We start from the raw sequence: 25,811 nt of genomic DNA, 5'->3' as shown, positions 1-25,811 counted from the left end.
CAGTGTGTGAGGGCCAATTAGAGTCGCGGAAGTGCGGCAGGTGGCTGGACTCCGGGCGGGTTGGGGGAGTTGTGGGAGGGGGGCTGGGGGGGAGTAGTAGCTGGCATTTAAAGGGCCCGGTCAGCTGACAGACTCCAGCCCGCGTCTAGCCCTGGGGGCCTGGGTCCCGGCTGCCCAGGAAGAGATGATGGCGAACCGACTCGGCACAGTGCTCCTGGGCAGGCCCGGGGGACCGCGGATGCCGGGGTTCTGGGGAGGATGTAGAGTTCAGGTATTTGCCGCAATCTTCCTGCCGCTGTTGTCTCTGGCAGAATTTGGGGCTGGGATAAGGAACGACTTCAGTCTGGTGAGTCTCCCCTCGTATTACCCATCCCAGACTCACGCGGGTCGTCTATGCCCAGCGCCCCCTGGGACGCGGGCTGCTGAGACCCCCTCCTCCGAGGGACTCTCCCGCCGCTCTCAGACCCCGTTCCCTCCATCCGCTCCCAACCCCTCTCCCTTCCCGGGCCCTTGTTCTCCTGCCCTCCGAGTCTCCTCTTCATTCGAGTTCGTTCCCTTTGGAGGTCCCCCACCCCCGCGCTGCCCGAAGGCGCCTTCTCCCCTCATAGCCCTTCCCCGGCTCCGAGCCCCCCCAGCTTTGCTCCAAACTCTCCTCCGGTTCCCCTTCCTCATTCTGCCCCCCACCCACACTCTGATCCCCAACACCCTGGCTTTCCCAGGGAAACTCGACCCGGAGCCACTATTCACCGGTCCTAAAACCCGAAGTCAAGTTTGTCCGTTGACCCTTCCTTCCTCCTCCCTTCGCAGGTTCAGCCGCTGGTGACCATGGAGCAGCTGCTGTGGGTGAGCGGGAGGCAGATCGGTTCTGTGCACACCTTCCGAATCCCGCTCATCACAACCACTCCTCAGGGCACTCTCCTTGCCTTCGCCGAGGCCAGAAAAATGTCCACATCGGATGAGGGGGCCAAGTTCATTGCTCTTCGGAGATCCACTGACCAGGGTATAAAGATGCCTGGGTGGCAAGGGCTGGTGTTGGGTTGCATGGGTGGGGAGCCTGACCTGCCCAAGGGCCCTGAGGATAGGATAGGACCACTGGGAGAGCTGGAGGCCTGGGTCCCTGAGGGGTAGAGGGAATTGAGGAGGGAAGCTGTCCAGAGCAGAGATCTAGAAATTGTGATCACCTAGGAGTTGAGCATTCAAACATTTATTGAGGAGGGAAGCTCAGAGCAGGGATCTAGACCTTATCCCTGGGGAAGAAGCCCAACTGGGGGCATCTCCCAGACTCCTCAAAAGGCAGCCCCCTCCACCCATCTCAGGCATAGCTGTCCAGAGCAGGGATCTAGAAATTGTGATCACCTAGGAGTTGAGCATTCAAACATTTATTGAGCACCTGCTATATACCAGGCCCCATTCTAGATTCTGTGAATACACTTGTGAACAAAGCAGACCAAAAATCTCTGCCCTTTTGGGGCTTATATTGTCTGTGGGGAGACAGACAATAAACATAATAAATAGGTAAATTTATTTTTTGTTGGAAAGTGATAAATATAATGGAGAGAAATAAAACGGTGCTGGAGATTGGTTGCAATTTTATTTTTTTAGTTTTTTTAAAGATTTTATTTATTTATTTATTTATTTATTTGAGAGAGATCTAGAGTGAGAGAGCACAAAGCAGAGGGAGTGGCAGAGGTATACCAGGCAGATGTCACCAGCCTGTGCAGAGGCCTCCTGGAGAGAAGTATATGAGGAATGGGAAGGAACTTGGGGGACATGATGGAGTGAGCAAGGGTGGAATAGATAAGATCAGAGAGGTGAGGTGGGGCAGGTCTTGTGGGACCCTGGGGCCACTCTGAGGCCTTGGGTCCCTACCAAGGGGTGGAAATTAACAGGGAGTGGTAGAAAGGGCACCTTCAGAGTGCTCACCCTGGATTACTTCTCTTTTCTCTTCAGGCAGCACATGGTCTCCGACAGCTTTCATCGTAGATGATGGGGAGACCCCAGATGGGCTGAACCTGGGGGCAGTGGTGAGCGATATGGAGACAGGAGTGGTGTTCCTTTTCTATTCCCTCTGCGCTCACAAGGCTGGCTGCCAGGTGGCCTCCACCATGTTGGTGTGGAGCAAAGATGACGGGGTTTCCTGGAGCCCTCCCCGGAATCTCTCGTTGGATATTGGCACCGAGATGTTTGCCCCTGGACCAGGCTCTGGCATCCAGGTCTCTGTCCTGAGATGGGTGGAGGGGGCTGCCTTTTGAGGAGTCTGGGAGATGCCCCCAGTTGGGCTTCTTCCCCAGGGAGAAGGTCTTGTGAAGTCAGGTTTCTGCTTAGATGGCATTCCTTGGAAGAAAAGGACATCCTGGGAGGAACTGCCTCCCAAGGGAAGGTGGAACTTTGCCATCGCCTTCCATCTGGGGGTTGTCAACAGGGCCTTATTAGTCTACGTGGTACCTGTGCAGAATGGGAAAAGGCAGCCCTTGCTTTGAGCAGACACAAGCCTGTGCTGTGGTCCGTGGTGCTCAGCTTGGTGAGTGAGCACACCAAGCCTGGCTCTAAGCTCCCACGCACCCCTGTGGCTAGACCCCCGGCTCCTGCGCACAACCTGTCCTCCTGTGGACGCCCCGGCTGTCCTGAAGGAGCTCATTCTGCGAAAGAGCTCCTTGATTCAGGCAGTGGTGTTTATGGGATCCTCCTGGGACCCTCAGGAGCCAGGACAGAACTGAAGGGGACCAGATGTGTTCTCCCACTTGGGAGGTGATGGGTTCCCCTTCCCTGCCTGGGAGCCCCTTCAGTGTCTCCCTCAGTGACCGCAGCTTCCTTTCCTGCAGAAGCAGCGGGAGCCGCGGAAGGGCCGCCTCATCGTGTGTGGCCATGGGACGCTGGAGCGGGACGGGGTCTTCTGCCTCCTCAGTGATGATCACGGGGCCTCGTGGCGCTACGGCAGCGGGGTCAGCGGCATCCCCTACGGCCAGCCCAAGCGGGAGAACGACTTCAACCCCGATGAGTGCCAGGTCGGGAGGCCCTGGCGCTTCCGCACCCGCCCCGCCTGCCCTGCCTCACAGACCCAGGATCTGGCCGCCCAGCTCTGTGCCATTCCCCTTCCCCCCGCCGCCTGCTTCCTCAGGGACAGGGTCCCCGGGTCTTGCTGAAGCCCTGTTCTCCCCCACTAGCCCTACGAGCTCCCAGATGGCTCGGTCGCCATCAACGCCCGGAACCAGAACAACTACCACTGCCACTGCCGGGTAGTCCTCCGCAGCTACGACGCCTGTGACACAATACGGCCCCGGGACGTCACCTTTGACCCTGAGCTCGTGGACCCTGTGGTAGCCGCAGGAGCCATAGCCACCAGCTCCGGCATCGTCTTCTTCTCCAATCCAGCGCATCCCGAGTTCCGTGAGTGTCTGTCGGGGGGCGGGGGGGAGCCGGCGGGGGGAGCCTCCCTTATCTAGAGAAGGTGCGCCCAGAGCCCCTCCCCTGAGCCTCCCGCCCTCCCCAGGTGTGAACCTGACCCTGCGCTGGAGCTTCAGCAATGGTACCTCGTGGCGGAAAGAGACGGTCCAACTGTGGCCAGGCCCCAGCGGCTACTCCTCACTGGCAGCCCTGGAGGGCAGCATGGGTAGGAAGGACGAGGCCCCCCAGCTCTATGTCCTGTATGAGAAAGGCCGGAACCAGTACACAGAGAGCATCTCCCTGGCCAAAGTCAGCGTCTATGGGACACTCTGAGCTGTACACCTGCCCCAGGAGTAGAAGGCCTTGGACTTAGCCTTTGGGCCCATGGGTCCATAGAGATCTGCTAGAGTTGACTAAAAGACAGTTCCACCTTCCTTTAGACTCTAGCCTTTGCAAAACCAAGTCCTCTTTGACAGGGAAATCACTCTGTTAGGACTGCAAGCCTGGCTTCTTCCACACAGAAAGTCCTGCCCTCGCTTGAGAGCACTTTCTTTCCACATCATTGCTGGGTTTGGCCCCCTGCCCCTTCTGCCTTCCCGGGGCGATGACTGGTCCTTTTCTTAGGCAGGGCGAGGCAGGCCTGTAGAATTGAATAAATGCGAACTCAGGGAATTGGGGAAGGCTGAGCTTCCTCTTCGGGGTAAGATGCGGGCTATGGTGTGGGTTGGTGAAAGTTCTGGAAGGGCAATATTTGGATTCAGGGTAAAGAACTAGGTGCCCCACCCACCTTGACTATTTATAAATCGAAATATTTGTAACTTAACGTTTTTAATGAAGGAGAATGAGCATTTGTGGAGTCTGTGTGGTTCTATCAATGCGCATCTTCATGTCCATTCTTCGTGTACACTTGTAAGAGGCTGGGAATGAGCTTTGGGGAGGAAGCTGGTGTGCTTATTGCCTGTGGAAATCGGACTTCGGCACATTAAATCCTCCTTTCCCTTTCACATTCTTCTTTCTCACAGGAAAACAGATTCATCTTCATACGTGTAATGAGGAGTAGCAGGGGGAGCCCTGTGAGATATTTAAAAATCTGCCCTGTTTCATATTGCTAAGATGGAGTCCTCTGGGAGGCAGGGGGCAGGTGTGTGAAATGCAGATGGGAAGCCTCTCACCCAGACCAACCTGGCAGAGAAATAAGCACGGTGACAAATTATGTGAGAAAATAGCACCATCCTCAGGCAGATGCTGTGAAGAGAATGGGCAGCCTACAGATGAGTGGGAGAGCCATATGTAACTTTCCTCCATATGGAGGAGGAAAGAAAATATGATGCCTAGATGAGGTGATAAGAATGTTAAAGACTGAGGAGTAAGGGTCACATTCACTTACAGTTAGAGATTCCTTTTACTTTCAACTTACTTGTCTAATTATCCTAACATCTAAGAAATGTTAGGTTAATTCATTCCGCCAGATAGGAAAAGTGGAATAATCCCACTGTGTGTGAGGATATGGTTCAGTTTTGTATTTGATCCAGAATTTGTGATAAAAAAGGTAATACTTCAATTTTTTCACTTACAGACATTTTTTTTAAAAAGATTTTATTTATTTATTTGAGAGAGAGAGAATGAGAGAGAGCGAATACATGAGAGGGGGGAGGGTCAGAGGGGGAAGCAGACTCCCTGCCGAGCAGGGAGCCCAAGCCCGATGCGGGACTCGATCCAGGGACTCCAGGATCATGACCTGATCGAAGGCAGTCGCTTAACCAACTGAGCCACCCAGGCGCCCTCACTTACAGACACTTTTAAAAACACAAAGGTAGAGAAAATAGCTTAATGAACGCCATGTACGCCCCACATGTCCAACATTTGCTTCCTCCGATTCTTTTTTCTTTTCCTTTCCTTGGTTGAAATACTTTGAAGCAGATCCCAGACTTTGTGACATTCACCCCTACGTTCTTAAGTATGCATCTCATTCTTTAAAAATGGAACATTTTATTATGTAACCATAACACCATTGCACACCCAAAACATTAACAATAATTTTTTTTTTTTTAAAGATTTTATTTATTTATTTGAGACAGAGTGAATGAGAGACAGAGAGCATGAGAGGGAGGAGGGTCAGAGGGAGAAGCAGACTCCCCGCCGAGCAGGGAGCCCGATGCGGGACTCGATCCCGGGACTCCAGGATCATGACCTGAGCCGAAGGCAGTCGCTTAACCAACTAAGCCACCCAGGCGCCCCAACAATAATTCTGATATCATCTAATATCCATCCAGTCAATGTGCAAATTTCATCAAATGTCTCAATGTCTTATTTATAGTTTTGTTCAAATCAGGATCCAAAGAAAACCTATATATTTCATTTTGATGTCTCTTAAATCTAGATTAATCTGCCATCCCACCTCCCCTCTTTCAATTTTTCTTGATACCATCTATGCAGAAATAGAGACATTTATCCTATAGAACGTTCCACTCTGATTTGTCAGTTTGCTCCTCAGACTGTCATTTAACTTCTTCCTCCATCCTTCACATTTCCAGTTATCAAACCTGAAGGCCTGGCTGCCGATCCATTTTGGGGGCGGGGGCGGGGGAGAGGGCAGCAGGATAAGATCCCTTCCCAGGTGGTGTCTGCTTCCTACTGTACCCCCTCAGGGGGCAAGTACTGAGTAAAGCTGAGCTTGAGCAGTGGGTTCAGGTGGCCACAGCCTGACCCCTCCTTTGTAAGTTCCCCCCATCAACCCTCCAACTGACAATTTCATCCACAGATGGGTTTTGCCTGAACCATTTTGAGGGGTTGTGAAATGTTGATTTTTTTAATTCTATTATTTCTACCCATTACCTGAAATTCTTCAGTAAAAAGAGAGCTTTCCCTCTGGGTGCCTCGGTGGCTCAGATCGTTAAGGGTCTGCCTTTGGCTCAGGTCATGGTCCCAGGGTCCTGGGATCGAGTCCTGCATCGGGCTCCCTGCTCCTTGGGAGCCTGCTTCTCCCTCTGCCTCTCTCTCTCTGTCTCTCATGAATAAATAAATAAAAAATCTTAAAAAAAAAAAAAAAGAGCTTTCCCTCATCAAAGCTGTTGGGTTACCCTGAAGCATTGTAGGGAAAGGCAGGATAAACGCTTAACTTCCCCCCTTTTACTTGCCAGTTCTCAGAGTAAACTGACTGATGTAATACTTTGTCTTGGCCAGTAAACCACACTGTTACCAACCACACAGGGGACATATAGAGGAAGAATCTGTGGCCGGTAGGAGGAGGCAGGGGGACATCTGAGGGAAGAAAGGAGAGAGAAACCCAGGCCCCAGGCAGCATGGCTGGTGGGGTGAGGGGGTCTGTTTTTCTAATACAGATCACAAGATAGGTATGATGCGAGAAGATCGGAGAGGATGCGAGAAGATCGGAGAGGGTGGCGTCTGCAGCAATTGGGACATCTATCTAATAGCACTAAAAATTGCACCTCTGACAAGGTCTTGCCAACAGTGCTTTTAGAAATACTGGGGGAGGGGGCGCCTGGGTGGCTCAGTCGGATAAGAGTCCGACTCTTGATCTTAGCTCAGGTCTTGATCTCAGGGTCGTGGGTTCAAGCCCAGCATGAAGCCTACTTAAAAAAAATAAAAATAAAAAAATACTGGAGGAAAGAAAGGAAATGATACCATGAATGTCTGACCCATGAGCTACTGTGTCATTTAAGTAGATGTGGCAGAAGGCTTGTGAAGAGTGACCTTGTTCCTTTTTAGCCAAGAACCATCAGCTGAGAGAGGATCCTCCCCCAGGAGGGTGTGGGGCAGAGCCCTGGGCCCCATCCCTGGGCCCCATCCCAGAACTGCAAGTTCAGTATTCTAGAATCAATCTGGGATTTGCATTTTAAATTTATTTATTTATTTATTTATTTATTTGAGAGAGAGAGAGATAAACCCTAGTGGGGTGAGGGACAGAGGGAGAGAGAATCTGGAGCAGACTCCCCTCTAAGTGAGGAGCCCATTTAGCCTAGACTTAGGAAGAATAGACTTCAAAACACTGTAGAAAAGATCTCAAGGGGAGCCTGGGTGGCATCTGCCTTCCGCTCAGGTCATGATCTCAGGGACCTGGGATCAAATCCCACATGGGGCTCCCTGCTCAGCAGGAAGCCTGCTTCTCCCTCTCTCTCTGCCCCTCCGCTCCTGCTCATTTTCTTTCTCTCAAATAAATAAATAAAATCTTAAAAAAAAAAAAAAAGATCTCAAAAGAGAAACTGTTTCAGTAGGAAGAATTTATGTCCAAAAAACAAGTAACCCTAATAGCCGGCTGGGACCAAACCTGCTTATTTACCCCAGCACCTTGAATGCCCCCACAACAGCTGCCACATGGTGGGTGCCTCATACTGGAGGCAAGACAGATCAGGGTGGGTAAGGAGCTAGGCCAGTGGTTCTCAAAGTATGGTCCCAGATGGGCACAGGGGATCTCTTTTAATGTAAAGGGGGGATTGGAAGGAATGTCTGGAGGCTGTAAGAGGAAGGTGTAGTGCTTATCTGTACAAATGGGACAGAGCAAACATAGCCTGCAGCCTGGCCAGTGTCTCCTAGGCGAGCAGCCACATTCTAGCCTGGAGCTGGGCCCCTAACACAGGCCCCTCCCCTTCACCCACCCCCATCCCTCTCCCCAGCCCCTGGGCTCAGGACTGAACTCTGGGCTCTCTCTCCCTGTCCTCAGGCTGCCCTTAAACAGTGAGAAAAGATCATTAACAACTTAGGTTGAGCAGCAAATACCAGGGACCAGGCACCAGGTATACTTTTCACTAGTCAGTCCTCACAACCAGAAGTTGCTACCAGGAAGGAGCAGGAGGAGGTCAATCAATTTTGCCCAAAGAAAGATTAGGAGAGGGGCACCTGGGTGGCTCAGTCAGTTAAGCATCCGCCTTCCGCTCAGGTCATGATCTTGGGGTCCTGGGATTGAGCGCCGTGTTGGGTTCCCTGCTCAACCGTGGGCCTGCTTCTCTCTCTCTCTCTCCCTCTGCTGCTCCCTCTGCTTGTGCACTCTCCCTGTCAAATAAATAAAAAAAAATTTTTTTAAAGATTTTATTTATTTGACAGATATATCGAGACATAGCGAGAGAGGGAACACAAGCAGGGGGAGTGGGAGAGGGAGAAGAAGGCTTCCTGCTGAGCAGGGAACCCGATGCGGGGCTCAATCCCAGGACCCTGGGATCATGACCTGAGCCGAAGGCAGACGCGTAACGACTGAGCCACCCAGGCACCCCAATAAATAAAATCTTTTAAAAAATTTAAAAAAAGAAAGGTTAGGAGAGAAGATCTAAGGCAAAAGCCTGCACTTCTTTTTGACCACCAAAAAACCTGACTCAAATTACCACAATGAAAGAGTAGGTTTCCCTTTCCTAATACTCTGGATAGAATATTTTTAAGAACACATTTTTAGTGTAAGGCTTAGCTGGCAGAAAAGTAAGGGAAATCTTCAAAAACCATAAATAATAGAAAGCAAGAATCCAGAAAATCAAGTGGGCCTGGAGGCTCTGCTTGCCCTGCGGACATCAGCCAATGCTCAGTGCTGAAATCAGGGTTTCAGTGGATCTCAGATTTGCAGTCAGGAGATAAAGCCAGGCACCTGAGGACTGAAAATTAAACAAGAAAGTTCTTCCTGTCCCCCCAACCCATCCCCAACAAAGCAGGACTGCACTTTGGGTGCATAATTTTTAAAAATTTTTTTTAAATATTTTATTTATGGGCACCTGGGTGGCTTAGTTGGTTAAGCAACTGCCTTCGGCTCAGGTCATGATCCCAGAATCCTGGGATTGAGTCCCACATTGGGCTCCCGGCTCAGGGGGAGCCTGCTTCTCCCTCTGACCCTCTCCCCTCTCATGCTGTTTCTCGCTCGCTCGCTCTCTAATAAATAAATAAATAAAATCTTTAAAAAAAATAAAATATTTTATTTTATTTATTTATTTGAGAGAGAGAGAAACCATGAGCAGGGGTAGGGACGGAGGGAGAGGGAGAAACAGACTCCCTGCTGAGCAGGGAGCCCCAATGCAGGACTTGATCCCAGGACCCTGGGATCATGACCTGAGCCGAAAGGAGATACTTAACCTGTTTAGAGAACACCAAAAAACTTAGGAATCAAGATAAATAAAGTTTGAATGCAATATTTCTAAAAATCTAATTGGCAAACTACAGCTCACAAGTGGGCTGCCTCTTTTTGTAAACAAAGTATCAAGAGGCCACATCTTCAATGGATCAACTGGCCTCTGACTTTGTTCTGGATCAAGGTCAGGGAAGTGTCTCTGGAAAACGCCTAACAGAAGTTCACACTCCTGTGGGATTGGGACCAGAAATCACATCCTCTGTCGCCTCCAAATCTGCAAGCCACAAGTTTAGCAGTACCAGATCTTAAGCTCAGCGGTAAGTACATGTTGTTTATTAGTCTTCTTTAAAGTGTATGTAATTAGGGGCGCCTGGCTGGTTCAGTGGTAGAGCATGTGACACCTGATCTTTGGGTCATGAATTCAAGCCCCACGTTGGGCCTAGAACTTACTTTTAAAAAGTAGTAATAATAAATTGTACATTATTATTATATACACTATATATGTATATGATATATACATAGTTAACTTCTTGCCTCAGTATCTTAAGCCCATCTAATTTTGCTATGTTGCTATCAATTAACCAATTTAAGGGACATGTATTGTTTGACAATTACCGATCTTGGTTCTGTTATTTTTAAATCCCTGGAGATGTGGAGATGCCCTTGCTATTGGAGGTGGGAGCAACATCCAGGAACTATCGTGGGTCCTCTGAGGATGTCAGGCCAAACACACGGGCATTTCCTTGGCCACAATTTTAAAAACAGAGATCAGAGGAAGATCAGTGTCTCAGAATGTTTGGGTCTCAGCAAGGCATTTGATAAGGTCAAAGGGTCCACAGGGAAATTTCCTGGATAAAAAGAAGTAAGGGAATTCATTTGCCACTGTTGGAGGAGACTTTTATACCAACTCCGCACACACACAATACTGTAAATAAAGGGAAAAAATGAATCATTTATCCTGCCTTTGCAGTGGAAACAAGTAATTCAGTTTTGACAAAATACTCCTCATCTCATCTCCTTTCGGCTCAGGTCATGATCTCAGGGTCCTGGGATCGAGTCCTGCATCAGGGCTCCCTGCTCAGCAGGGAGCCTGCTTCTCCCTCTCCCTCTGCCCCTCCCCCTGCTCATGCTTTCTCTCTCTCTCAAATAAATAAATGTTGGTGAAATGACATACTTATTGCTTCTTTTACAGCAGAATATCATCTAATAAGGGGAGGAAGGATAATCAAATTAGAAAATCATTTGGCAAACCTGAATGAACTAACTTAGGTGAAGGAGTTCAGAGCGTGTCGCCCCAAACATGGGGTGTTGGCATATTGATTATTTTGAGTTAAAGGCACTGGAAAAACAGTAGGTGCAAAGAAGGCCCTCTGTCCTTCCTTTTTCTTCCTGAAAGCAGGAAATAAAGCTCCCATGTGAAAGGTGCCCTCCTTGTAGCCGGAGGAAGGAAGACATTCTCATTATCAAGGACGAGAGGCTGAGACTGAGCGAATGCTACACAAACAGACTGTTAAAATAATTCCGATTTCCTGTCACCTCCCCACAGTTTAGTCACTTTGTCACAACTGCCTCTCTTTGTTCAACCCAACAGAAAAACAAGTAGTCACCGTGTCCTTGGATCTTCATTTCCATATAAAGGCTCCAGTGTCATGGGAAACTTATATTAAATAAATCTGTATGCCTTTTTTCTGTGTATTTGTCTTAATGTTCAGACCCAGCCAGGGACCCTGCGAGGGTCAGGGAACACTTTCCTCCTCTACGCGGACAAAGATCGTCAATGGATGCTAAAACCATTAGGTTAAAGGTTGATGGGGAACTGGATATTCATTCATATGGTGCCAAATCTTGTCAGTCACAAGCGGGGAAAGTACCTCGACAATGAAGAGATCTAGGGGTCACCACTTTAACTGGGTAATCAAGCTGAGATCAAGAATGGGACTTGTAGGGCGCCTGGGTGGCTCAGTTGGTTAAGCGACTGCCTTCGGCTCAGGTCATGATCCTGGAGTCCCGGGATCGAGTCCCGCATCGGGCTCCCTGCTCAGCTGGGGGTCTGCTTCTCCCTCTGACCCTCTTCCCTCTCTTGCTATCTGTCTCTCATTCTCTCTCTCTCAAATAAATAAATAAAATCTTAAAAAAAAAAAAAAAAAGAATGGGACTTGTAGGGGGTGCCTGGCTGGCTCAATCAGTGGAACATGCGACTCTTGATCTCAGGGTTGTGAGTTCAATCCCCACATTGGGCATGGAACCTACTTAAAAAAAAAAAAAAAAAAAAAGAATGGGACAAGTAGATATGATGATACCCCTGATCCAAGGCCCTGTGAAGCACATAGCATGTGGTAAACTGAAAATGATCCCCTAAAAGATATCCACATCCTAATCCCTGGAACCTGTGAATGCTACCTTTCACAGGGGAAAAGAGAATCTGCAGGTGTGATTGAGTCAAGGATTTTGAGATGGGAGATTATCCTGGCTTATCTGGTGGACCCTGAATGCAATCATTTATACGGTTGTATCAGGAAGCAGAGGAAGACTCACACACAGAGTGAAGAGAAGGCGGCGATGTGCCACAGAGACAGCCTGGAGTGATGTAACCACAAGTCACAAGGAATGCCAACAGCTACCAAAAGCTGGAAGAGACAGGAATGGATTCTCGCCTAGGGTCTCTGGAGGAGATAAGGCCCTGTGGACACCTTGATTTTGGCCCAGGGAAAGTGTTTTAAACGTCAGGCCTCCAGAACTGTGAGGAAATAAATACCTGTTGCTGTAACCCCCCAACTATGTAGTACTTTGTTACACAGGCCACAAGAAAGTAATACATAATGTCAGACATGAAGTATTCTTGCCCAGGCTATGTAACCAGAATCTACATAAGCCTTTAGGGGCAACTTCCAGTTTAAAGAAAATGCAGAGAAGATTGAGGAACAAGTTCAAAACACCAAAAGGACACAATTAGACAAAGCCAGTATGTGGAACATTCTACAAGATGACTGGCCTAGTCTCTTCAAAAGATCAATGTCCCAGAAAGGAGAAAAGAAGGGGGTCATTCTAGAATCAAAAGACTAACAAGATGTAACAAAAAATAATGTGCTTTATCCTTGATTGGATACTGGCTCTTTAAAAAATGATAACTGCCAGGATGCTTGGGTGGCCCAGTCAGTTAAGTGTCTGACTCTTGACCTCAGCTCAGGTCTTGATCTCAGAATTCAAACCCTGTGTTGGGCTCCACACTAGGTGTGGAGCCTACTTAAAATTAAAACAAAACAAAACAAAACAAAAACCTGCCATTTATTTAGAGATAAAATGTCATGGTGATTCACTTTGAAATGAGCCTGCCAAATGTGTATATAATTTAATATATATATGTATATATTTTTTACTTTTCTTTATTTTTTTAAAGCAAGCTTTAGGCCCAACATGGGGCTTGAACTCAGTGACCCTGAGATCAAGAGTCACACGCTCTACTGACAGAGGCAGCAAGGCGCCCTAATTTAATATATATATTTGACATATTTTTTTTTTAATTTTTTTCAAGATTGTATTTATTTGAGAGAGAGAGAGATAGCAAGAGCAGAGGGGAGAGGGAGAAGAAGGCTCCCCACTGAGCCAGGAGACCCACGTGAGGCTTGCATCCCAGGACCCTGGGACCATGACCTGAGCCCCTCAGCCGAAAGCAGACACTTAACCGACTGAGCCACCCAGGTGCCCCATTGACATATTTTTAAATTCAGAAAAATGTTGACAATTGTTGGATTTAGATGTGGGTATATGGGTGTTCTTTGTACTATTCTTTCTATTGTTTTTTTTAGGGGGGAGGGGCTAGAGAGAGGGAGAGAATCCATAAACAGGCTCCACACCCAGTGCAGAGCCCAGTTCGGGGCTCCATCTCACAACCCTGAATCATGAGCTGAGCCAAAACCAAGAGTCGGATGCTTAACTGACTGAGCCATCCAGACGCCCCTTCCTACTGTTTTTTGTTTGTTTGTTTCTTTTTTTGTTTTTAAATGGCTCTATTTGGGACTGTGACTTTTTTTTTTTTAAGATTTTATTTATTCATTTGAGACACAGAGATACAGAGAGAGAGAGAGAGAGAGAGAGAGAGCATGAGCAGGGAGAGAGGCAGAGGGAGAGGGAGAAGCAGGCTCCCCGCTGAACCAGGAGCCCGATGTGGGGCTCGATCCCAGGACCCTGGGATCATGACCCAAGCCAAAGGCAGACGCTTAACCATCTGAGCCACCCAGGCGCCCCCCCCTTCCTACTGTTTTAAAAGCTTCAGGGGCACCAGGCTAGCTCAGTCAATAGAGCACGCAACTCATGATCTTGGCCCACATTGGGGGTAGACATTATTTTTTTAAAAGTTTCATAATAAAAAGTTTAAAAAACTAGTTTTTTATAACAGTTGCTTGGCCTCCTTTAGAAGACAACAACCCGTGTGGAGCACAGCCACTCTCCGTATGCCACTAGGAAATGGGAAGCGCCCTGATCCAGGTGATACCTGCTATGGCAGGCTCTTGAGAGACAGCTCTCACCCCTCCCCGGCCCCCACCTCCACCTTGGTTTATTACCTAATGTCAGCAGATAACTGGGGATTATTGGTGACATCTCTATCTTTGTTACATTCTTTAGAATTCAGTGGTTTACTGCCAGGCAACAGTCAGCCTAGAATTGACCCACTACCACCTGAGGTTCACCTGACTGCCTGCAATTACATTTAACATTTGAAGAGTCAGCAGATACTTTAACCCTTAGGGATAGCCTGTTTCCTTACTCTTTGAGAAATAACACAACAGGGGCGCCTGGGTGGCTCAGTCATTAAGCATCTGCCTTCTCCTCAGGTCATGATCCCAGAGTTCTGGGATCGAGCCCCGCATCGGGCTCCCTGCTCTGCGGGTAGCCTGCTTCTCCCCTCCGCCTGCCGTTTCCCCTGCTTGTGCGCTCTCTCTCTCTCTCACACACACACGCACACACACACACTAAATAAATACAATATTAAAAAAAAGAGAAATACAACAATCAAAAGATAATCATGGGAAAGGAGGATGTTAATGGATGGGAAAGTACTACAATAAACAAATTAACAGATGGCCCTGAGCTGCTCCAGCCAGATGCGCCCATGTGCCCCTGGGCAGAGCTGTTCTGGCAGCGGCATTGTAACAAACCAACCAGGTGAGGGCAGCTCTAAACGCACAACGCCAAAGGTTGGAGCATCTCCTACCATCCTTCATATTAACTTCCTTTTCAAATTATTCACTTGTTTTTTGTTTTTTTTTTTAAGATTTTATTTATTTGACAGAGAGAGATACAGCGAGAGAGGGAACACAAGCAGGGGGAGTAGGAGAGGGAGAAGCAGGCTTCCCGCCGAGCAGGGAGCCCGATGCGGGGCTCGATCCCAGGACCCTGGGATCATGACCTGAGCCGAAGGCAGACGCGTAACGACTGAGCCACCCAGGCGCCCCTATTCACTTGTTTTAAAAAAAAAGTTATTCACTTGTTTTCTCTGCTCCACATTATGGATTTCTTCTTCCACTCACTAGTTTTCTATTCAGTTGTTCTGTTATTTAACTTACTGTGCTTATGTACTCGCTTATTTCAATTTGAGTTTTTCTGCTTGCTTTAATTAAAAAATTTTTTTAAAGATTTAATTTGGGGTGGGGGCGCCTGAGTGGCTCAGTTGGTTAAGCATCCGATTCTTGGTTTCTGCTCAGGTCATGATCTCATGGGCATGAGATCGATCCCCATGTGGGGCTCCATGCTCAGCAGAGTCTGCTTGAAGATTCCCTCCCTCTCCCCCTCCCGCAAATTGTGCTCTTTCTCTAAAATAATCTTTTAAAAAATATATTTAACTAAAAAAATTTTTTGAGAGTGAGAACAAGTGAGCAAATGAGCAGGGTGGGTGAGGGGCTGAAGGCAAGGGAAATAGAGACTCTCAAGCAGGCTCCACAGAGCCCGAGGCAGGGCTCAATCTCACAACCCTGAGATCATGACCCAAGCCAAATTAAAGACTTTTTTTAAAGATTTTATTTATTGGGCGCCTGGGTGGCTCAGTCGTTAAGCGTCTGCCTTTGGCTCAGGTCATGATCCCAGGGTCCTGGGATCAAGTCCCACATCGGGCTCCCTGCTCAGCAAGAAGCCTTCTTCTGCCTCTCCCACTCCCCCTGCTTGTGTTCCTGCTCTCGCTATCTCTCTCTCTGTCAAATAAATAAATAAAATCTTTAAAAAAATTATTTATTTGACAGTGAGAGAGACAGAGAGAGAGGGAACACACTCCCCCAGGGAGAGTGGGAGAGGGAAAAGCAGGCTTCCCGCTGAGCAGGGGGCCTGGTATGGGGCTCCATCCCAGGACCGTGGGATCATGACCTGAGCCGAAAGCAGATGCTTAACAACTAAGCCACCCAGGCGCCCCCGAATTAAAGATTTTTAAGTAGGGGCGCCTGGGTGGCTCAGTTGGTTAAGCAACTGCCTTCGGCTTGGGTCATGATCCTGGAGTCCCGGGATCGAGTCCCACATCAGGCTCCCTGCTCAGCGGGGAGTCTGCTTCTCCCTCTGACCCTCCTCCCTCTCATGCTCTGTCTCTCATTCTCTCTCTCGCAAATAAATAAAATCTTTAAAAATAAATAAATAAATAAAGATTTTTAAGTAATCTCTACACTCAGCTTGGGGCTTGAACTTACAACTCCATAATCAAGAGTTGCATGCTCTACTGACTGAGCCAGCCAGGCGCCCCTCATTTGCTTCCTTTTCAAATCTACCTGCTCTTTGTAATACCCTGTTTGTGTGCAATAAATTTTTTCTTTATCTCTTTGAACACCTTCAGCCTTCATACATGCTGTTATCGGAGTTTCTTAGCTATAAAGTCACCTGCTGCTGCGTCTGCTGACTTGCTCCTGTTGGGGTGGATGCCCAGGGTTTTGGAATCTGGCTCATTTTGGATGTCTTCCAAGGGAGCTCTATGTCTGAGCTTCAGAGTCTGCAGGTGTCTCTGTGGGAGTGACTTAGCTTTTGCCTTTGCTCAGCCCTTCAGAATTCACAGGTCCCAAACCATATTTTTAAGTTAAGAAATAGTTCAGACATAAAAAAATATGAAAAATTATACAGTGAGCTCCTATGGAGCCCCCATGTATACCACCTTGACTGCACCACTCTCTCTACTCACCCCCTGGTCACAGCCCAGGTAATTACTAGCTTGAATTTAGCATTTAGCAATCCCATGCATTTCTTTTACTATATTATATTTAACTCTAAACAATAGTTGAGCTATATAGTATAAGTATATAAGTAAATATTATTAAACATTACATACTACATTTGGGCACCTGGGTGGCTCAGTTGGTTGAGCGACTGCCTTTGGCTCGGCTCAGGTCATGATCTCAGAGTCCCAGGATCGAGTTCCGTGTCAGTCTCCCTGCTCAGCAGGGAGTCTGCTTCTCCCTCTGATCCTCCCCCCTCTCCTGCTCTAAGTAAAAATCTTTAAAAAAAATCTTTTAAAAAATACATTACATACTACATATGTATTCTTTTTTAACTTGCCTTTTTTCCCCTTCACATTGTTTGTGAGATTAATCCATGTGTATTTAGGGTGTATTCCAGAAGCGTAAACACTGCATTGAAGAGAATGTGCATCAGACTTCATAGGTATTGCCAAACTGTTTTCCAAATGGATTGTATAAAGTTACAGTTCCACAAACGATGTCCAAAACAGTTATTTCTCCACTCTAGGATTTCCTCACCACCTAAATGACATCCACGGGCTCTGTTGACAAATTTCAGTCTACCCTACAGACCAAGGCATGTGGTTGTGACCCCAGCCGGCAAGCAAAACCTTTACTCCCTGAACACTGACAGGAGAGTGCGCACCAGCTCCTGGCTTCATGCTATGTGGCTGAGGCAGAGTGGAGAGTAGGAGAGGAGTTCAAAGGCAACAGAGCTAGACCTGGGAGGACCTTGTGAAGACTTTGGCTTTCACTCTCAGTGAAATGGGAACCATTGCAGGATACTGAGCAGCAGAGAGACAAGTCCCAAGTCATGGCGTGGAGGGAAACTTCTGGCTGCTGTGTGGATATAAGACCGTAACAGGGTAAGGGTGGAAGCCAGGAGACCAGTTAGGAGGCTTTGTTGCAGTCATGTAGGTGAGCTGATGAGAGTGCCTACCAGAGTGGAGGTGTGAGATGCAATCCGATTTTGGTGTTATTTTTAAGGTAACACCAGCATGATTTGCTGACAAACTGGATATGTAAGGACAGGAGACTATTCAAACTGACATGCATGTATAAGGATTCATGTACACAAAAGTCCTTGGTGGTGGGGCGTTTGGCTGGCTCAATCAGTAGAGCATGTGAGTCTTGATCTCAGGGTCGTGAGCTGAAGACCCATGCTGGGTGTAGAGCTTAGTTATAAAGAATAAAAAAAAATAAAAGTCAGGGCGCCTGGGTGGCTCAGTTGTTAAGCGTTAAGCCTTCAGCTCAGGTCATGATCCCAGGGTCCTGGGATCAAGCCCCATGTTGGGCTCCCTGCTCTGCGGGAAGCCTGCTTCTCCCTCTCCCACTCCCCCTGCTTGTGTTCCCTCTCTCGCTGTGTCTCTCTGTCAAATAAATAAAGAAAATCTTTAATAAAGTCTTTGGTGGTATTGTTTGTAATGGGGAGAAAAAGAAGTAACACACATATTCTCCAACAGGGAAATGGATAAATTGTGATACATTCGTAAAATATAATACCATAGAGCAGTGATGTGTTACATGCAGTGGTGGTATGACTAACATGCCAGAATGGATTAATCTCACAAAGCTAACATGAAGAGAAAAGGCAAGTCACAGAATACATATATAGTATGCAATGCTTAAGAACATTTACAGCTAAACAATGGATCATTTAGAGTTACAGAGAACATAAAGAAGTAAACTCCAAGGGTTCTGAGCAACCAGCAAGGTAGAGGTGTCCCGTTACCAGACTGGCCAGTGGCTGAGGATTCCAGGGATGAGAGGTCTGGAGAGACAGGTGGAGGCCAGGCCCTGGGAGGCTCACAGTCTTGCGGTGGCTGAGAGACCAGCCTCTGCCCAAAGTATACAAAGCTGTGAGATCTGGCCAATGGGTTAGGAGGGAGGGCTGTTTACTTCTGAAGTTACTCCACTTGTAGAGCATGGGGAGGTGAAGGTTTTAGGATAGAGGTCTTAACAAATCACCATCACTCCTGAGGGGAGTGATGTGGGGCTCAAGGATGCAGAAGGCTGGAATGTATTTCCATGCCTGAAATAAAGTTCATGTGACCCTTACCATGGCTGTAGCTCAATCTTACACCCCAAACCTGGGGCTGGCTCAGGAAGGAGAGTCCCAACACCCAGGGGAGGACTTGGACCATACAAATAAGGGTAAGAGGGGCGCCTGGGTGGCTCAGTTGGTTAAGCGACTGCCTTCGGCTCAGGTCGTGATCCTGGAGTCCCGGTATCGAGTCCCACATCGGGCTCCCTGCTCAGCGGGGGGTCTGCTTCTCCCTCTGACCCTCTTCCCTTCCCTTCCCTCTCGTACTCTCTGTCTCTCATTCTCTCTCAAATAGATAAATAAAATCTTTAAAAAAAAAAAAAAAAAAAACAAATAAGGGCAAGAGAATGCAGAAGAGACCTTAGGGACAAGAAAGGAAGCTGACCATTTACTAGTGGGACGAAGGATGAGTGTACGTTATGTACACTCATTAAGGGCTATGTACGTTAATGATCAAGCTATTTGAAATAATATAACTGTAGCTAATACCTAAATAGGGTTTAATATGTGCGAGGCACTGTTTAAGTTCATTTGCACACAGGGGCACCTGGGTGGCTCAGTCGTTAAGCGTCTGCCTTCAGCTCGGGTCATGATCCCAGGGTCCTGGAATCAAGCCCCGTGCTGGGCTCCCTGCTCGGTGGGAAGCCTGCTTCTCCCTCTCCCACTCCCCCTGCTTGTGTTCCCTCTCTGGCTGTCTCTCTCTGCCAAATAAATAAGATTAAAAAAAAATAAAAAGTTCATTTGCACATATTTAAACCTAACTCTTTGTTAGGGTAGGTACTCTCACCTGACAAATGAGAAAACTGATAGAATGGATAAGTAACCTAGCCCATCAGTCTTGCTCCAGAATCTTGACCACTCCCCTATACTTCCTATGTGATACTGTTAACCTAGAAAAATGCAGTTACAAATAGAAGTCCTCATATATAGTACCTGGAGACACCCATTAACAAACGAAGTTTTTGAAGTTTTTTCCAAAATAAAAATGGGCAGAAATGTATATGGAAGGGTGAAATCTAAATTACAGGAAAACATAAACAACAAAAAAAATCAAGTTGCAGGGGCGCCTGGGTGGCTCAGTTGGTTATAAGCATCGCCTTAAGCTCAGGTCATGATCTTACGATCCTGGGATCAAGTCCTGCATCAGGATCCCTGCTCAGCGGGAAGACTGCTTCTCCCTCTCCCTCTGCTTGTGTTCCCTCTCTTGCTGTGTCTCTGTCAAATAAATAAATAAAATCTTTAAAAAAAATAAAAAAGGGGCGCCTGGGTGGCTCAGTCGGTAGGGCGACTGCCTTCGGCTCAGGTCATGATCCTGGAGTCCCGGGATCGAGTCCCGCATCGGGCTCCCTGCTCGGCGGGGAGTCTGCTTCTCCCTCTGACCCTTCTCCCTCTCATGCTCTCTGTCTCTCATTCTCTCTCTCTCAAATAAATAAATAAATCTTTAAAAAAAATAAAAATAAAATAAAATAAATTAAAAAGGGCGCCTGGGTGGCTCAGTTGGTTGGGCGGCTGCCTTCGGCTCAGGTCATGATCCTGGAGTCCTGGGATCAAGTCCCACATTGGGCTCCCTGCTCAGCAGGGAGTCTGCTTCTCCCTCTGACCCTCTTCCCTCTCGTGCTTTATCTCTCAAGTAAATAAATCTTAAAAAAAAATAAAAATAAAATCTTTTTAAAAAGTCAAGTTGCAGTAGAACTACATGAACAATTATCCCATATTTATTAAGTTCAAAAAGATACAAAACAGTATATATTGTTTAGGGATATATTCAGAGTAAAACTAAGGAAGGTCAGGGAATGGTAACAGCCACAATTCAGCTGGGTAGTTTCCTCTGAGTGGGAGGGATTAAAAGGGAAAGTGAATCAAAGGCAGGTTTGCTTCAGTTACTGGTTAATGTTCTAAAGCTGGGTGACAGGTGTAGCAGACAGAAAGGAATTTGAATCCAGACTACTTTCTGACCTTAAGCTAATTATCTCACATCCTGAGCTTTCCTTTTCTTGCCCCTGAAGTGAGGTAGATAGTATCAAAGTAGCAAGGTTGAGTTTTAAGGATTCCATGAAGTGAAGCACATGAAAAGCTTAGTGCAGATCTAAGCACCGCTGGCTGGGAAGATAAAACGGGATGATCCTTGAGAGCCACACACAATTACGTGCTTAGGACCTTATATCACAAACTAGTACATTCTTAGTGGTACTAATTCAGAAATCCATGGAGGAAATAGTCCAAGTCTCCTCCTACCCTCACCCCATAGTCTCAATCCTCTCCACAAAAGTAACCTTGACTGGTAACAGACTAGTTCAGTTCTTAGGAACAAGAGCCCAAGTGAGGGATTTTAAGAATCTTAATAAAGTATTACCTACTTTAATCCATGAAGTTTTAGAGAACAAGTCCCTTCTAAACAGGGCTAATCCTAAGGTTTGGGCCAAGGACTGAAGCCCAGGGAACCCTTTACTAGGGAATAGCAATGTGAGCAGCAAACTGGACTCAGTCTTCCAGCGAGTACCATCCAGAGCAATGTCAGGAAGAAAAAAATAAAACTAGCAAAGGTGATTAAGGAAAATACAGGTTGGGAAATATCTTTCCTAATTTAAGATTTATTTAAGAGAGAGCTAGCATGTGCACAGGGGAGGGGCAGAGGGAGAGAACCTGATTCCTTACTCCATCCCACAACCCTAAGGTCACGACCTGAGCTGAAATCAAGATGTTCAAGCAACTACACCACCTAGATGCCACAATCTTTGCTAATTTCAAGTGGTGGTGGGGTGCCTGCATGGTTCGGTTGGTTAAGTGTCTGACTTTCGCTCAGGTCATGATCTTGGGGTCCTGGGATGGAGCCCTACTTAGGGCTCTCTGCTCAGCCAGGAATCTGCTTGTCTCTCACTCTGCCCCTCCCCCAGCTTGTCCTCTTTTCTCAATAAAATCTTTAAAAAAAAATGAAAGTGGTGGGGACCAAGCTGGAAATGCTCAGTAGGCAGGGGGCACCTGGGTGGCTCAGTCAGTTGGGCGTCTGCCTTCAGCTTAGGTCTCAGTCTCAGGGTCCTGGGATCACCGTGGGATCAAGCCCTGGCAGGCAGGCACCCTGCTCAGCAGGAAGTCTGCTTCTCTTTCCCTCCTGCCCCCCCGGCTCATGCTGTCACTCTATCAAAATTTTAAAAAAAAAAGTTCAGTAGGCAAATATGGAAAAAATGTAATTTTTAGAAGATGACTGAGTAGGTAGGGGCAACTGGCTGACTCAGTTGATAGAGCACGGGACTCCTGATCTCAAGGTTTAAGTTCCAGCCCCACACTGGGGGGGTAGAGATTACTTAATAAAGTGGCAAAGATTAAAAAAGACTAAAAAGTAATGAGTTAATAGCACCAAACTGGTGCCAAAAGTGTTACCACTAGGAGTAGTGATGACAGGTATAGGGAAAAAAAGGCAATCTTTTGACACTGATGTCACCGAGCATAAACTGGTACAACCTTATGGAATATACTATGCATTGTTTTACATGCTTAAATCCTTTGAAATTCTACTTTTGGAAATGTATTCTACCACACTTCAGGTGGGTGCAAGTAACAGGGAGTCAGTACTGGTATACAGCATGACTAGAAACCTAAACACCCCCCTCCCAGGAACTGGATAATTTGGAAGTCTTACAGCAACGGAAATTTGTACATGTTGCTGGAAAACCACCCTTGAAATAGGGGAAGTATGAATATGCTTTTTCCCCCAATTTTTACTGTGGTGAAATACACATAAAAGTTACCAACTTAAAAAGAAGATTTATTTACTTGGCAGAGCTAGAGAAGAGAGAGCGCAAGCAGGGGGAACCACGAGGGAGGGAGAAGCAGGCTCTCCACTGAGCAGGGAGCCTGACGCCGGGCTGGACCCCAGGACCCTGGAATCATGACCTAAGCACAAGTCAGCTGTTTAACTGAGCCACGCAGGCAACCCCATCCGAACCATTTTTAAGCACACACTTCAATGGTATCAAATATTCTGTAATACTGAGCAACCATCACCACCATTTATCTCCATAATTCTTTTTTCTTGTAAAACTGAAATTCTGTATCCAAACTCCCTATTTACCCCTTTCCCCAGCCCCTAGCAACCACCATGGGTATATGCTTTTAAAATATAGACCACCTGTTTCCACTTACTTACTCTTCAAAAGGCAAACTAAGCACCTGTGTTAGTATTTCAACGCCCTAAAAACCTTTACTACTTGTTAACATCTAGTCCCTTAAAATCCTATGGCAGACCACCTAAAATCCTTAATTCTAGTGTCAACCCGGTTTTAGCTTTTTGTATACAGTTGCAAAGAGGTATAGCCGTCAGCTGTGATGTTCATTCACAGATGGTTACCTTTCACTTCCCTAAATCTTTTTGTACCATCTTGTTTTTATGGAAACCAAACTTTTATTTTGCTTTAAAATATTTTATTGGAATCTTTTGATAAAAACAGTATTTATGTTAAATAAGTCTAATTGGTCTAAAAATACTTAAGCATCTCAAAATTTCTGGGCAGTTTCTTTCCTCCAGTAAGTTGACAGCTGCTCACACAGGTTAATGCAGGAAAACTAGATGGAAGCTCCTGGGATCTGCCCAACACCAGATGGGAGATATCCTCTGCATTAACAAAACCCTGAAATTTCATAAAAAGAACATGTATTAGAACCATGCAGGCAACTGGAATTAAAACATGAACCTGGGCGGGTAGGGAAGACATGAGTAAATCAGTGATTTTCAAAGATCCTCAGAAAAATGCTCATGGTCCAAAAAGGTGATCATTACCACTTGAGGGCTGCGAGAGAAAAGGGCACTCACCATAGTAGCCAGGGAGAAAGGACGTAGCTCTTCACTTCTCATCACAGCCTGTAGGTTCAAGTGGCAGGAGCCATTACCTAGACATCACAGACATCTCTCCACAGCATTTCTCCCAGAGGGTGAATTCCAAACTTCAGCCCTTCAGCTACCAGATCGGTGCCTCATCTGAAAGGGCACCACCCTAGCTAGGCTTCCAGAATAATCATGCTAGAAAGATGAAAACAGGACAACCAATGAGAAGGACAAGCAAAGTTAAGCCCCCTCCCCACAATGGCCCTTTCTGAGACTCAAGTATCCAGTTCTCCAAATGAGTCAGAATTAATTTTTGACATCAAGACCAGCATCAGAGACTCTAGTCTGAGAAATCATCATTCCCAATTTAAGAGACCTGGATCAGGGGAGGCCATTCTGTGAAGGGATGTCATACACTGAAAGGCAACTGACCCAGTATAAGGATGTTGCAAATGAAGAGATGGAAGTGGAAGAGAGTAAAGTCGGGGGGAAAAAATCCCCTCAGAACTGCAAAAAAAAAATACCTCCACAGGGAAGCCCAGCACGTAGGGGTGTACAGAAGAAGTAGGTTTAACCAGGCTTGGACAAAAACATGGGGAGTTAGAAATGATTTTTTTTTTTTTTTTAAAGATTTTATTTATTTATCTGAGACAGAGAGAATGAGAGAGACAGAGAGCACACGAGCGGGGGAGGGTCAGAGGGAGAAGCAGGCTCCCTGCCGAGCAGGGAGCCCGATGCGGGACTCCATCCCGAGACTCCAGGATCATGACCTGAGCCGAAGGCAGTCGCTTAACCAACTGAGCCACACAGGCGCCCCAGAAATAATTTTTTAATAGTCACAAAAGAAATGTAAACCAGAAAGCAGTCCTTGGAAAATCACCAGGTAATATACTTACATTGCTTCGCGTGTTCCTTAGGAACAGACTCCATACTGGCCCCGCGAGAGAGAGAGCCTTAAGGACAAGATGGTGAGAAGTACTGAGAACCATCTCACACCTAATACTCACCTTTATCCAACAGTAACACACCTGCGGACTCTTAAGACACCTAACGGATAAATCAAACACAGGGATTCGTGGCTAGTAAAGGTTCTCGGCCATCAAGTTCTCCCCAGCCCAGAGATCAGGAAACCCCAGCCCAGGGGAGGGAGATGTTCAGCGCGCTGCGGTGATGGCGTCAGCGAGACACTCAGAGTCACCTGGGTTCATCATTACCCCCGTCTTCCCCCAGGACCACCGCCAGCCACTCCATCTCGCACAATCCACTCACCCTCAGGGCGCTGCGGACCAGCCTGCGAGGACCAGGGGCCTGGGAAGAAACAGGGAGTCAGCAGATGCCGGGGCGACTCCAGCCGAGTTCCCCCTGCCCTGGGCTGGGTCAGTTCCAAACAGTGGCGTCATGGACGCGTCAGAAACTCTAGTCTGTAATGGTAATTCATCCCGCTCAGCCCGAGATTGCGGCCCCCTCGCCCGGCAAGACCCCGAGATACCTACACGCAGGAAGCCGTGCAATGACAGCGCAGGACGCTAGGGCCTCCCCCTAGCGTAGGGGAGGGAGCCGCAGGAGCCCCCACAGGCACCGCACCAATCCCACAGCCTGAGGCCACCAGACCAGCGCACAAAGAGAGCTACAAGGGCGGGGCCCCGGCTATTTATAGCGGCGTGGGTTTGGGGGCCTGAGGGGTATGGCTGTCTTCGTCGATGCCGTGCTCGGCCTACGGCCTCTTCCCCTTCGTTCGTCCAAACAAGAATAAACCAAGTGAAAGAGAGGCCAGGGGTGAATGTTTCAAACTCTTCCGGGCAAATATTCGGGCATATTTTGTTAATTTTGAAAAACAAAAGACAGATGACGGTTTCTCGACTGGCCGGGCAGGGCGCATGCGCAGCTGAGCTGTCTTCTTTAGTGGCCTCCCCAGGGCACGTCAGTCCCCCTCTGGAGATCTGTGGACCTCTCTCGTCCTCACCGGTGCCCGCTTGGGGTCCAGGTCCCTCCGGGAGGCTGTCACCCGCTTCGTCTAGCCAGCGAAATCTGAATTCGCAACCCATTCCAGCCTGCAGACCTGTCAGGCACATCAACTTTAATGCTGTTTTTTTTTTTTTTTGACAGCTTTAAGATATAAATGACATACAATAAACAATTTAAAAAAAAAAACCACCATTTGAGGGTGCCTGGGTGGCTCAGTCGGTTAAGGGTCTGCCTTCGGCTCAGGTCGTGATCCCAGGGTCCTGGGGTCGAGTCCCGCATCTGACTCCCTGCTCTGTGGGGAGCCTGCTTCTCCCTCTGCCTCCCTCTCTC

General features: G+C 47.5%; 1 protein-coding gene, 1 long non-coding RNA gene and 2 other non-coding genes across 11 annotated transcripts; 1 reads left to right on the top strand and 3 right to left on the bottom strand.

Moving 5' to 3' along the window:
* Positions 1 to 67: 67 nt before the first annotated feature.
* Positions 68 to 9,765, top strand: NEU1 (neuraminidase 1). Of its 8 annotated transcripts, XR_010413583.1 has the most exons (8): positions 76 to 346; positions 808 to 1,000; positions 1,951 to 2,213; positions 2,823 to 3,005; positions 3,165 to 3,387; positions 3,491 to 3,610; positions 4,407 to 4,525; positions 9,633 to 9,765. XR_010413583.1 is itself a non-coding variant. In XM_064597417.1 (7 exons), the coding sequence occupies exons 1-7, from the start codon at positions 185 to 187 to the stop codon at positions 9,755 to 9,757; spliced, it is 1,077 nt and encodes a 358-aa protein (XP_064453487.1). In that variant the 5' UTR covers positions 73 to 184; the 3' UTR covers positions 9,758 to 9,765. The 8 variants fall into 8 exon arrangements, 7 of the variants coding, with proteins under 7 accessions (XP_064453486.1, XP_064453487.1, XP_045722554.1 ...); XM_064597417.1 differs by lacking the exon at positions 4,407 to 4,525 and having other exon boundaries at positions 73 to 346; positions 1,951 to 2,024; positions 2,826 to 3,005; XM_045866598.2 differs by lacking the exon at positions 4,407 to 4,525 and having other exon boundaries at positions 73 to 346; positions 2,826 to 3,005.
* Positions 4,446 to 18,706, bottom strand: LOC135365543 (uncharacterized). Its single transcript, XR_010413585.1, has 4 exons — positions 16,304 to 18,706; positions 10,064 to 10,296; positions 8,242 to 8,394; positions 4,446 to 4,566 (listed from the first exon to the last, which is right to left on the bottom strand). It is a non-coding gene; the product is annotated as an uncharacterized LOC135365543 (long non-coding RNA).
* A 5,107-nt stretch (positions 18,707 to 23,813) lies between these two features.
* LOC123838076 (small nucleolar RNA SNORD52) lies at positions 23,814 to 23,880 on the bottom strand. Its single transcript, XR_006789410.1, has one exon. It is a non-coding gene; the product is annotated as a small nucleolar RNA SNORD52 (small nucleolar RNA).
* Positions 23,881 to 24,668: 788 nt separating this feature from the next.
* LOC123838079 (small nucleolar RNA SNORD48) lies at positions 24,669 to 24,731 on the bottom strand. Its single transcript, XR_006789414.1, has one exon. It is a non-coding gene; the product is annotated as a small nucleolar RNA SNORD48 (small nucleolar RNA).
* Positions 24,732 to 25,811: the final 1,080 nt, after the last annotated feature.

The sequence above is a fragment of the Mirounga angustirostris genome, unplaced genomic scaffold (assembly GCF_029215605.1).
Source record: "Mirounga angustirostris isolate CCGP_5_RB_7025 unplaced genomic scaffold, mMirAng1.0.hap1 SCAF_8, whole genome shotgun sequence".
Classification (NCBI taxonomy): Eukaryota; Metazoa; Chordata; class Mammalia; order Carnivora; family Phocidae; genus Mirounga; species Mirounga angustirostris.
Note: the sequence above shows the minus strand (reverse complement) of the source record. Positions and strands in the feature narration are given on the sequence as shown.

What these genes read in the sequence shown, in the direction of transcription:
- NEU1 (XM_045866597.2), top strand. Translation starts at nt 185, where the DNA reads ATGATGGCGAACCGACTCGGCACAGTGCTCCTGGGCAGGCCCGGGGGA. An exon ending in TCCAGCGCATCCCGAGTTCC is followed by an intron (nt 3,388 to 3,490) that starts GTGAGTGTCTGT and finishes CGCCCTCCCCAG; the next exon opens with GTGTGAACCTGACCCTGCGC. An exon ending in AGCCCTGGAGGGCAGCATGG is followed by an intron (nt 3,611 to 9,632) that starts GTAGGAAGGACG and finishes TTCTGGATCAAG; the next exon opens with GTCAGGGAAGTGTCTCTGGA.